General features: G+C 31.1%; 1 protein-coding gene across 1 annotated transcript in view; it reads right to left on the bottom strand.

The window, feature by feature from the left end:
• strc1 (stereocilin 1) overlaps positions 1-13,980 on the bottom strand; it is a 33,021-nt gene that overhangs the window by 10,313 nt on the left and 8,728 nt on the right. Inside the window, 14 exon segments of the mRNA XM_078793782.1 lie at positions 1-105; positions 1,209-1,297; positions 1,382-1,517; positions 2,723-2,784; positions 4,606-4,746; positions 4,830-5,000; positions 5,077-5,115; positions 6,732-6,914; positions 7,000-7,129; positions 8,546-8,661; positions 10,554-10,740; positions 12,496-12,650; positions 12,732-12,842; positions 12,900-12,965. The exon segment at positions 1-105 is cut by the window's left edge and continues 31 nt beyond it. Of these exon segments, the coding sequence (XP_078649908.1) occupies positions 1-105; positions 1,209-1,297; positions 1,382-1,517; positions 2,723-2,784; positions 4,606-4,746; positions 4,830-5,000; positions 5,077-5,115; positions 6,732-6,914; positions 7,000-7,129; positions 8,546-8,661; positions 10,554-10,740; positions 12,496-12,650; positions 12,732-12,842; positions 12,900-12,965 (1,691 nt within the window).

The raw sequence follows: 13,980 nt of genomic DNA, 5'->3' as shown, positions 1-13,980 counted from the left end.
TCCTGTTCGGTTCTGGACATGATGAAAAAGGGGGCGGAGTCCTGGACAATCATTCGCCGCAAAGTGTCCATCATGTCGGAAGGGAACTTTTTAATGGTGCTCACCCTGAAAACACATCAACTGGTATTTCAATGTAATGCTTATTTGTAATGTTTTTGTTGTTAATTTTCTATAAAGGTTCATAAAAAAATTATTCAATTAATCTGTTCCTGACACCCACAAATAATAAAATTTTTATGAAAATTTAAAATTAAAAAAAATTCCTTGAAAAGCATGTCATTGGTGCGCTGCGATGATATCAGTCTCCCTCAGTTTTTTTGTTTTTTTTATTACTATTTCTATAAGTTCTATTTATAACTATTTCCACATTCTTGTCAATTTCCTTCTTGTAATTTTGACTTTATTTGTATAATATTCTGACTATTTTTGTAAAATTGCTGCTGATTTCTACATTTTTTTTAATTTCCTAAATATTTCAACATTATATTACAACATTTACAATTATTTTCATAAAAAAACTGAAGCAGTTTCTAATCCAATTAATCTGTTCCTGACACCCACAAATAATAACATTTTTATGAAAATTTAAAATAAAAAAAAATATGGGGCGCTGCAATGATATCAGTCTCCCTCGGTTTTTTTGTTTTTTTTTTAATTACTATTTCTATATCTTCTATTTATAACTATTTCCACATTCTTGTCAATTTCCTTCTTGTAATTTTGACTTTATTTGTATAATATTCTGACTATTTTTGCAAAATTGCTGCTGATTTCTACATTTTTTTAAATTTCTCAAATATTTAAACTTTCTTTTTAAGTAATCTTTGTTAAATTTCTTTTCGGAATATTATAACTTTATAACATTATAACTTCTTCCACAACCTAATGTTCCCTAAAAATACTTCATTGGGTTTTGACCCTGCAGAGCATGTCATTGGGGTGCTGCAATGATATCAGTCTCCCTCGTATTTTTTTTATTTTTTTTATTATTTTTTTAAATCAATTTCCTTCTTGTAATTTTGACTTTATTTGTATAATAATATTCTGACTATTGCTAAAATTGTAAAATTGCTGCTAAAGTATTAGAAATGATGAATGGCTGGAACTTATTGTTGATGTCGACTTCCTGTACCACAGAATTGTCAACATGGGGTGTTATATTTAGCAGTCGCACGCAATCAAATTCAAAACGGAAGCGTCGCACTTACGGCATGGACAAAGCAATCTCGACTCCGAGGTCTTCAAAGAGTTCGGAGAAGAACTCAAACTGATACAGCTCCTCGATCACACACCTTTTCTGCATCAGGACGCAAAAAAAGCAAATATTAAAATTTCTTCTACAGTAAATCCCATTAGCGTGATAGGTTCCGTTTTTTTTTACCAGAGAGGTGTGCAGAGGGCTGGGTTGCTGTCTGAGGAGAGCCAGGATTCTCCTCACCGAATCGGGCGACGTGTAGGCCCTGAGATGCTGCTGTAATACCTGGCAGCTCACTCCCAGTCCCAGCATCCCAAGACTCCTGATCATAAACATCATATAAAAAGACATAAGTTTTCATAAAAAATATTTTATTCTGACCCAGAGAAGAAGTCATTACTGAAATTAACTGTCCGACTCACGGTATCATCTTATAAAGAATGCTAAAATCATCACACAGCAACTTAACACTCAAAAGTTAGGTAAGAAATATACAATGAAACTATAAATATGAATGTTTTCCCATAATGCATTTTGTATAGAAATAGAAAATTGATAGATGGCTGCCTCTGTCCACCACGTGGAACCCAGAGCACAGAAAGAGGCTGACGTCAATGCGGCGCCCCGGCAGGAATAAGTTGAAATATTTAGGGAAATTAAAAAAAAAAACAAAAATATAGAAATATAGAAAGCAATTTTACAAAAATCGTAAGAATATTATACAACTAAAGTAAAAATTGGAAATTGACAAGAAGAATGTGGAAATAGATCATTAAATAATAATTAAAATATATATAATTATTATTAAAAAATAAATTTAAAAAAACAGAAAGAGGCTGACATCATTGCAGCGCCCCGGCAGGAATAACCAATGAAATGCTTTGCTGGGACAAAACATAAAACTTAAAATAGTTGTAAAAAAGATTACTTAAAAGGAAAGTTGAAATATTTGTGAAATTAAAAAAAACAAAAATATAGAAATCAGCAGCGATTTTACAAAAACTGTAAAACATTTAAAAAATAAAAAAAAAAGTAAAAATTGGAAATTGACAAGAAGAATGTGGAAATAGATAATTAAATAATAATTTAAAAAAATATTATTATTATTAAAAAATAATAAAAAAAAACAGAGGGAGACTGACATCACTGCAGCGCCCCAATGACATGCTTTGCAAGGTCAAAACACATTATGGGAAAAATGTTATATATATATTTTTTTATTTTAACCTCATATTGGTGCTTGTTTTGTATATTTCTTTGCTCCATTTTCAGTGTTAAGTTGCAGTGTGATGATTTTAGGGTTCTTTGTAAGATGATTTTCCAATGGGTTGACAAGCATTCGTCATGCATTTGTTCTTAAATCATCTGTAAAATTATTTTTCCAGAAATTATATAAAATTATATTTTGGCCCAGTAAAAAAAAAAACAGACGCAGGCCCCCTGGCCACACTTTGGACACCACTGTCATGTACTAAATTAGGAATGTGTCATGTGTTGTGATTCTCTCTGATGAAAAGTTGTACTTACAGGAAATCCTCCTGTACCAGGTAAGGGTTAAGATCCAGAACCACTTTGAATATCGCTTTGGCCTGCAGAAATATTAAAAATCATATCAGTTTCCAAAAATGTCCAATAAGACCAGAAATAAATATTTACTAAATATAATCTAGTATACATAGCATACATTTAGGACTTCTTTTTCTAATAAAGTTCCAACTTTATTTTCATAATATTATTACTTTTTGTCTTGTAAATTTATGACTTTATTCTCGTAATATTACGACTTTGTGTCTCATGAATTTAGGATTTTTTTTCCTCATAAATTCACAACTTTATTGTCATAATATTACAACTTTTTGTCTTGTACATGTATGACATAATTCACACAATATTACGACTTTGTGTCTTGTAAAATTAATGACTTTTTTTTCTCTTAAATTTACAACTTTATTGTCATAATATTATGACTTTTTTTGTCTTATAAATTTATGACCTTATTCACTCAAAATTACAAATTTGTGTATCGTAAATTTGAGACTTTTTTTTTCTCATAAAGTTAAATCTTCATTCGCATAATATTACGACTGTATGATTGTACATTTTGGACTTTTTTTTTTAAATAAATTTTACGCTTTTTTTTCTCATAAATGTGCAACTTTTTTCTCGTAATTATACTACGTTTTCTTTGAAATTTAGGACTTTTTCTGGTGAATGTACAAATTAATTGTTGTAATGTGAAAATTTGGACTTTTTTCTTGGAAGTTTACAACTTTATTTTCATAAATTATGACTTTATTTTTTGTACATTTATAAGAATATTGTATAAATTTGTAAATGTAAATTTTTTTAAATTATTTTTTGTACATTTATGAGAAGATTGTAAAAATTTGTAAATGTACAATTTTTATTATTATTGTTTTTTTGTACATTTGCAAGAATATTGTACAAATTTGTAAATATACAAAAAATAAAGTCGTAATTAATTTAATAATGTCATAAATTTACGAGACTAATTATTTTTTGTACATTTATGAGAAGATTGTAAAAATTTGTAAATGTACAATTTTTATTATTATTGTTTTTTTGTACATTTACTAGAATATTGTACAAATTTGTAAATATACAAAAATAGTCTTAATTAATTTAATAATGTCATAAATTTACGAGACTAATTATTTTTTGTATTACTTATTTATTACTGATTGATTGATTTATTGGCTTTATTCTTAATTTGTTTATTTATTTATTTTATCTTATTTTGTGTATAGAAAAAAAATTAAGATATTTCAGAACAGTGGAATGTTGTAAATTTTCTTCTCATAATTATGACTTAATTCCCATAATATTTTGACTTTATTCTTGTAATATTATGACTTATTTACTACTGATTGATTGATTTATTGTCTTTATTCTTATTTTTTTTGTTTTTTTTATCTTATTTTGTGTATAGAAAAATAAAAATTAAGATATTTCAGAACAGTGGAATGTTTCTTGTAAATTTTCTTCTCATAATTATGACTTAATTCCCATAATATTTTGACTTTATTCTTGTAATATTATGACTTATTTATTACTGATTGATTGATTTATTGTCTTTATTCTTATTTTTTTGTTTTTTTTTTATCTTATTTTGTGTATAGAAAAATAAAAATTAAGATATTTGAGAATAGTGGAATTTTTTATGAGATTAAAAATTTTTTTTTTTAATAAATGTGTATTGTTTTTTTGATGCGGCCCGGCTTCACGCAGACCCTAGCTCCGGTGGCCCCCAGGTAAATTGAGTTTGAGACCCCTGTAGCATAGCATAGCATAGCATAGCATAGCATAGCATAGCATAGCATAGCATAGCATAGCATAGCATAGCATAGCATAGCATAGCATAGCATAGCATAGCATAGCGTCTGTGATACCTGCTGCGTGTTCCAAGGTTTAGCGGATGCGGCGGAGACGCGATCGGCCAGCGTCTGAATCCTGGGCAGGATGCTGAGCAGAGGCGTGCAACAAAGCAGAGGTTCCACGTCATCCAACCAGGAGACGACCTCTGGAAAACCCTGGCGAGAAGAAATATAAAGTATGAATTTACATAAAAAGTCGAATTAAAAAAAAAAAAACCATCCGCTCTAATGGCGAATACCCAAAGTTTGGTGGCGATGGCGTTAGCTTGCGGTGGACGGAGGCCGGCGGCGTGTTGGGCCATGTCGGGGAGGGATGCCAGCAGCCTGTCAGACGTCAGCATCAGCAACGTCTCCGTCTTCACTCCCACGGTGAGCGAGCCGAGCTCCTGCAGGCGGCCTAAGGGGCTCAGCTGGGGGGGAGGTCACAGAGGTCAGAGGTCAGCTCTGCGCCGCAATTTTCATGTGGCAAAAAAAAAACAAACTTACGATGTTGATGGATGACAACTTGTCAACAATGATGGAAGCCTGAGAAGCACACAGAACCACCATTACTGTTCATTAAAATAACTGCATCGTGATAACATATGATTATTAAATAAGAATAATTCAAAATTATATTATCAAATCAGAATAGGAATATAAAAGGAATAATAACAATAGTTACATAAAAAGGACCAATATTTTATTAATATCATTCGGTAATAATATTGTTTCAAATTATTGTATTATTAATATAATTATAATAAAATATAATGAAATACTAATTTATAATTATATTACAAAACAATAATATACAATTATTAAAAAAATCAATGCAATATTTATTATAATTTATTATAATATAAAATAGTATTTTATGATAATTAAAATACGCAGTAGAAAATTAATGAATTATTATTTTTAAATATGATATTAAAATAACTGTATAAAGATAACATATTATTAAATAAGAATAATAAAAAATTTAATTATAAAATTAGAATAGTAATATAAAAGGACCAATATTTTATGAATATAATTTTATCATAATAATATTCTATAATAAATTATTATTTTTTATTAATATAATTATAATAAAATATAATGAAATACTAATTTATAATTACATTACAAAACAATAACATACAATTATAAAAATCAAGGCAATATTTATTATAATATAAAATAGTATTTTATAGTAATAAAATATAGTTAAAATATGTTATTAAAATAACTGTATAATGATAAAATATTATTAAATAAGAATAATAAAAAATTATATTATAAAATTAGAATAGTAATATAAAAGGACCAATATTTTATGAATATAATTTTATCCAAATATTATTCTATAATAAATTATTATTTTTATTAATATAATTCTAATAAATATAATGAAATACTAATTTATAATTATATTACAAAACAATAACATACAATTATAAAAAAATCAAGGCAATATTTATTATAATATAAAATAGTATTTTATAGTAATAAAATATAGTTAAAATATGTTATTAAAATAACTGTATAATGATAAAATATTAAATAAGAATAATAAATAATATATTATAAAATTAGAATAGTAATTTAAAAGGACCAATATTTTATGAATATAATTTTATCATAATATTATTCTATAATAAATTATAAATTATTTTTATTAATATAATGATGATAAAATATAATGAAATACTAATATATAATTATATTACAATACAATAATATACAATTATATAAAAAAGATGAATGCAATATTTCATATAATTTATTGTAATATAAAATAGTATTATTTTATAATAAAATATAATTAAAATAATAATTTTTGAATTATATTAATAAAACAATGAGTCATTTTATTCATATGTATTAATAATCAAATATGTATAATAAATATGTATATTTTTAATAATATATGGTTCATAAAATAGTTATGAATGAATTATTATGAATTTAATTGATGATTGTTTTCTAGTTATAATGTTGTATTCCTATGTAGTAATGCTGTTCATATAAGTATTACTACTACTACTAGTATTGTCCGAGTACACGGACACGACGACAGCTGTGAGACTGGGTCGTAAACCCAAAAGCCCCCCCCCCCGCCCCCCCTCCTCAGAGGTCAGGAGCGGTGACCCCTCCCCGCAGGTGGCGCGTACTACCTGTACGGGACTGAAGGACACCGCGTTGAGGGCGGGGAGGGCTTCAAGAAGCTGCGACGGGGTGAGTCCCAGCAGGAACGTGGCCCCCAGGGAGGGCAGGAGATGGGCGACTGCCGCCAGTTTGTCTGGACTCAGCGAGGATGGGACGGTCAACTCGGTGCTGTTCAGTAAAAGACCGGAAGTCTGGGAAGTGGAACGCCGGAGTCAACTTGATGTTGGAACCCCCGTTTATATAGAAAACCCACATGGACACCGCGCAGGTTCCTACCAGGTGACTGGGCAGGCTGAGTCCGTCACGGGTGCAGTTCATGATGACGTCCCAGATGACGGCGAAGGCGTCGCTGCCTTTGTACGCCAGGAGGTCGCTTGGCTCTGCCAGGCACGAGAGGTTGCCCAACCTAAGAGAACAAAAACAGCAAGTTTCCCAGCATGCTTTGCTGTTTTTGTAAATAGCTGGAAAAGCACCATTAGACCTCCCATACACGTTAGTTTATTAATATTCTGCATTATACGTTGGTAGTGTATCTCTGTTTTATCCACCAATAGTAGTATGCTTCACTTTAGTACCATCTAGTGGCTCAAATATGGTATGACATGTGATCCTTGAATGATAATCATAATGATATACTTTTTTATAAAGTCAAAATTATCAACTAATTAATTAATCGATGATTAATAGCAGCTAAATTGTGTCAAACTTGTATACCAAACACGCGGCCCGCGAGCCAAATGTGGCCAAACGTAAAACGATTACGTTTGATTAATGTTCATGTTAAAGGTTAAATAACTGGTAATAATTATCCTCCCTATAAGTGTGGAAGTGGTAAGTTTTTGGCTATTTAAGTTTAAAGGAAATAACTTGAAGGCTACCGTTTAGGTCGCTAGCTCTCTAGTTTGTGAGTTAGCATGTGTCTCGAGACCCTGCAGTTGCGCAATATGTGGTACGACACGTGATCCTTGAATGATAATCATAATGATATACTTTTTTTTTAATGTCAAAATTATCTACTAATTAATTAATCAATGATTAATAGCAGCTAAATTGTGTCCAACTTGTATACCAGGGGTCTCAAACATGTGGCCCGTGGGCCAAATGTGGCCAAACTTAAAACTATTACGTTTGATTAATGTTCATGTTAAAGGTTAAATAACTGTTAATAGTTATCCTCCCTATAAGTGTGGAAGTGGTAAGTTTTTGGCGATTTAAGTTTAAAGGAAATAAACTTGGAAGGCTACCGTTTAGGTCGCTAGCTCTCTAGTTTGCGAGTTAGCATGTGTCTCGAGACCCTGCAGTTGCGCAATATGTGGTACGACACGTGATCCTTGAATGATAATCATAATGATATACTTTTTTTTTAATGTCAAAATTATCTACTAATTAATTAATCGATGATTAATAGCAGCTAAATTGTGTCCAACTTGTATACCAGGGGTCTCAAACACGCGGCCCGTGGGCCAAATGTGGCCAAACGTAAAATTATTACGTTTGATTAATGTTCATGTTAAAGGTTAAATAACTGTTAATAGTTATCCTCCCTATAAGTGTGGAAGTGGTAAGTTTTTGGTGATTTAAGTTTAAAGGAAATAAACTTGGAAGGCTACCGTTTAGGTCGCTAGCTCTCTAGTTTGCGAGTTAGCATGTGTCTCAAGACCCTGCAGTTGCGCAATATGTGGTACGACACGTGATCCTTGAATGATAATCATAATGATATACTTTTTTTTTTATGTCAAAATTATCGACTAATTAATTAATCGATGATTAATAGCAGCTAAATTGTGTCCAACTTGTATACGGTATGCAAGTGGAGTCTGACCTGATGAAGTCCTGAGCAGTCAAGTTCCTGAAGGTGACCGTGATGCTCCGGGCCACAAATTCCTGCTTCAAGGAACTCAAACTGTTTCGACGGAGTACATCCAGTCCGGCTAAAAGCTAAAGGGATGATGAGGAAAAAAATGGAAAAATCAGTAATTACTTTACGAGAAAAAAAGTCAAAAAGAAAAAAAAAGAAAAAAAACCAGAATATTATATTATGCCAAAAATGCATAATTAAGTAGAAAAAAACATACATAAGTCACATTTTTTGCGGGTAATTTATTTTACAAACTACTCTTGGATAGTATTGTTAATTAAAATAACTATCATAATAAAATATGATTATTAAATAAGAATAATTCAAATTTATATTATCAAATTAGAATACAATATAAAAAAAATAATAACACAATAGTAACATAAAATGACCAATATTTTATTAATATAATTTTATGATATTATTTCAAATTATTACTTTTATTACTATAATTATAATAAAATAATAATTTATAATTATATTACAAAACAACAATATACAATAACATGAAAATAATGCAATATTTAATATAATTCTTGTAATATAAAATAGCATTTTATAATAATAAAATATAATTAAAACAGTAGAAAATGAATGAATTAATATTTTAAATAATATGTTATTAAAATAACTGTATAATTTTAAAACTATATTATAAAATTAGAACAGGAATATAAAAGGAATAATAACACAATAGTAACATAAAAGGACCAATATTTTATTAATATAATTTTATAATATTATTTGAAATTATTACTTTTATTACTATAATTATAATAAAATAATAATTTATAATTATATTACAAACAACAATATACAATCACATAAAAATATTAATGGGATATTTAATATAATTATTGTAATATAAAATAGCATTTTATAATAATAAAATATAATGAAAATAAATAGTAGAAAATGAATGAATTAATATTTTTTAATAATGTTATTAAAATAACTGTATAATGATAAAATATTAAATAAGAATAATTTAAAACTATATTATAAAATTAGAACAGGAATATAAAAGGAATAATAACACAATAGTAACATAAAAGGACCAATATTTTATTAATATAATTTTATAATATTATTTCAAATTATTACTTTTATTACTATAATTATAATAAAATAATAATTTATAATTATATTACAAAACAATATACAATTACATAAAAATATTAATGCGATATTTAATATAGCATTTTATAATAATAAAATATAATTAAAATAAACGGTAGAAAATGAATGAATTAATATTTTTTAATAATATGTTATTAAAATAACTGTATAATGATAAAATATTAAATAAGAATAATTTAAAATTATATTACAAAATTAGAACAGGAATATAAAAAGAATAATAATATAATAGTAACATAAAAAGACCAATATTTTATTAATATGATTTTATAATAATATTTCAAATTATAATTTTTATTAATATACTTATAATAAATTGAACTAATTGAACAAAAATACAAATACGAGTTGTTTCAGAAGTCGTTGTGATGATATGTAGTCTTCTACACCGGTAATATTGGGTGAGACGCACAAGCACCAGACCTGCTCGCCAAAACAACAGGCTTTCATTGAAGGTACGAATGATCGCCTAACATGCACAATAATCTGTAACATCACTTCCTGTCCGGCCTCCCACTCGGAACCAAGCACGGAACCAAGACGCCTTTTGCTAACCGTGTTTTGCTAACCGGGGTTACTCTAATGACTTTTTGCACAAATGTGATTTATTTCCCGGTAAGTCGGCTTCCAGTCTAAAAAAAACGGTGGAGCTGTGGACTCATTTTGGAACCAGCACCCGTCCTTATCTTTATTTATTCATCATAAGCCGCTGGCGCAAACAAAAGGTGGTCCAGTCTGTGACAGGTCTTCTGTGTCCTGAGACAAATCGAAGTGACAGTGTCCTGTTCCGCCCCCCCCCCGGCCCGGTGTCACAGATCAAGAGGATTGTTACCTGAGCAGGTGAGAGGTGTTGGAAGCTGTGGAAGGGCAGGTACGTGATCACGTTTCCAATGTCCCCGATGAGCGAGTCGGGGCCTCCGGTGATGTCGGAGGCGGGCAGAGCTTTGCTGTACCACGATCCGAAGGCACGCCGCTGATCCGGAGACAGGCGGTCCAGGTTTCGGTTGATGGTTTCCATCCTTGGAAGCAGATCCAAATACATCATTGTTTACATTACAGTATAGTATAGTATAGTACGGAAAGGGGCATTCATTATAATAATTGGAAACGATTTATGATTATTACATTTTTGGTTGAAATTTTCAATGTTATTATCATATTAGCTAAGATTAAATTGACATGTCATGAATGCATTATGCTAAAATGAAAAACTGTAGTTCTATCAACTACTAGGGCTATTAAATTATTATTTTTTAAAAATTAATCAGATTAATCACAGTTAATCAGTTTTGAAATTAATTTGCCATGATTAATCACCATGTCTAAGTCTGAAATATGCCATTTTTACTGTATTTTATTGAAAGATTAAAGACAGAACTGTAGTTCTATCAACTACTAGGGCTATTAAATGATTTTTTAAATATATTTTAAAAAAAATCAGATTAATCAGTTTTGAAATTAATTAACCGTGATTAATCACCATGTCTAAGTCTGAAATATGCCATTTTTACTGTATTTTATTGAAAGATTAAAAACAGAACTGTAGTTCTATCAACTACTAGGGCTATTAAATGATTTTTAAAATATATATATTTTGATTTTTTAAAAATATATATTTTTTAAAATCAGGTTAATCACAGTTTTGAAATTAATTAACCGGGATTGATCACCATATCTAAGTCTAAAATATGCCATTTTTACTGTATTTTATTGAAAGATTAAAGACAGAACTGTAGTTCTATCAACTACTAGGGCTATTAAATGATTTTTTAAAAATATTTTTGTTGAAAATCAGATTAATCACAGTTAATCACAGTGTTGAAATTAATTACCCGTGATTAATCACCATGTCTAAGTCTGAAATATGTCATTTTTACTGTATTTTATTGAAAGATTAAAGACAGAACTGTAGTTCTATCAACTACTAGGGCTATTAAATGATTTTTTTAAAATATTTTTTAAAATCAGATTAATCAGTTTTGAAATTAATTAACTGTGATTAATCACCATGTCTAAGTCTGAAATATGCCATTTTTACTGTATTTTATTGAAAGATGGCTGCACGGCGATTAAGTGGTTAGCACGCAGGACTCAGAGCTAGGAGACCCCAGTTCAATTCCACCCTCAGCCATTTCTGTGTGGAGTTTGCATGTTCTCCCCGTGGGTTTTCTCCGGGTACTCCGGGTTTCCTCCCACATTCCAAAAACATGCTAGGTTAATTAGCGACTCCAAATGAATTTATCGTAATCGGATAGTAACTTCTATCAGTTTCCTGAATATATATATAAGTAAATAAAAAATATTTTTTAAAAAATATATATATAAATGTAGTTTTATGAATATTTGTTATTATTTTTTATTTAATTAGGAATTAATTATTAATATTATGAATAGATATATAATAAATAATAATTTAAGATATTATTGATATTACCTATAATAGATAATATAATAATCACACACCCCTATGTTCATTAATAATAATTATTATCACATTTTAATTAAATTATTTTCAATAATCCATAAATTTATTGAATTCATTAAATAAATATAATATAATAACTTTAATAAATGAACTACGAATAAAGACGCATTGTCTTTTCTGTATTAGTTTCGACAGAATAAAGATATAATAATAATAAATAATACGTAAGAGTGAGGAATAATACAATGTGCATGCACATAAGTAATATAGCGTAAATTAATATGTGCCATATCAATGTGATTATTGTTGTTATTAGCACATTAGTAGCGTTACTGATACAACTTCATACACATCGAGGTTGCTTTGCAGGGAAGGCAAACTCTGAATGTCAGCTGGACTGGCCGCCTCCAAAAGGGGGGCCATCTCGGAAAAAAGACTTCCATCCTTGGCCAGGTGGTTCTGGAACAGCACGGACGTTAAGGTTGCCAGGTAGTTATCCGCCAACTGGCAAAACAAGCAAGAGCAGAAAGTGAGAAATGCGGACGACGGTGACAAACCCCCGTGTTCGATTGCACCTTTTTTCACCTGCAGTGTATCCTTGTGTCTTGTATAGTATTGAAGGATCATGCGCACGGTGGTGATGTGGAGCGCACTCAGTACCGACTTCAGGTTGTTTGATGGTATGTGGAAGTACTCCTGCGAATGAAAACGTGTCATAATCTCAGTAAATTGTGGTTATGACGTATTATGTACCTTAATGATGAGGAATTGGTCACCGCTTGCGTTCTGTGCTGTTGGCATCAAGCTGGTTAGTACGGTCTGCAAAAGGTAAATGACATTATTATTAAAATCAATTATTAAAATGTCCAAAATGAATGCTAACAAAATCTAATTTTCCTTAAGAAATAATGGAAATCAAAAACAAATTTTTATAGTTTTACATAAATTAACATTTTAAGTTAAAATGTGGCTAGCGCATTTAGCAATTTTTTTTAACGGCGCAGTCCGCGCACCCACGCCTCAGTCCCTCCCACTGGCGCAAGTGGCAAAGAGGGAGGAGAGAAGGCATGAGAGGGTTTACGCCACCTTGCGCCGCGCCACCTTGCGCCGCGCCACCTTGCGCCGCGCCACCTTGCGCCGCGCCACCTTGCGCCGCGCCACCTTGCGCCGCGCCACCTTGCGCCGCGCCACCTTGCGCCGCGCCACCTTGCGCCGCGCCACCTTGCGCAAAAACAATTTTTATAGTTTTACATAAACTAACATTTAAAGTTGCGCACAGAGTGTGGCCAGCGCATTTTGCAATTTTTGTAAACAGCACAGTCCGCGCACCCACACCTCCGTCCCTCCGACCGGTGCAAGTGACAAAGAGGGAGGAGAGAAGAGCGTGACTAGGCATCAGAGGCCACAATGCGCTTCACCCATCTCGGCGCAATCCAGTCTACCAAATTGGCTACGAACAGAGGTGCGCTGGACCAAATTATCACTGTGTGGACTGCGGCACCTTGCGGTGCGCCATTAAATTAGAGCCCAATGTGGCAGAGAGGATCAACATTTTCCTCTTCAAAAACACAAAGCCAATTTTTATAGTTTTACATAAACTAACATTTAAAGATACGCGCAGAGTGTGGCCAGCGCACCTTGCAATTTTTGTAAACGGCGCAGTCCGCACACCCACGCCTCCGTCCCTCCGACCGGTGCAAGTGACAAAGAGGGAGGAGAGAAGAGCGTGACTAGGCATCAGAGGCCACAATGCGCTTCACCCATCTCGGCGCAATCCAGTCTACCAAATTGGCTACGAACAGAGGTGCGCTGGACCAAATTATCACTGTGTGGA

The sequence above is a fragment of the Doryrhamphus excisus genome, linkage group LG1 (genome assembly GCF_037039965.1).
Source record: "Doryrhamphus excisus strain RoL-2023G ecotype Guam linkage group LG1, RoL_Dexc_Guam_v1.1, whole genome shotgun sequence".
In the NCBI taxonomy this organism is placed as follows: domain Eukaryota; kingdom Metazoa; phylum Chordata; class Actinopteri; order Syngnathiformes; family Syngnathidae; genus Doryrhamphus; species Doryrhamphus excisus.
The sequence above is the reverse complement of the archived record's forward strand: the minus strand, read 5'-3'. Positions and strand labels throughout refer to the sequence as shown.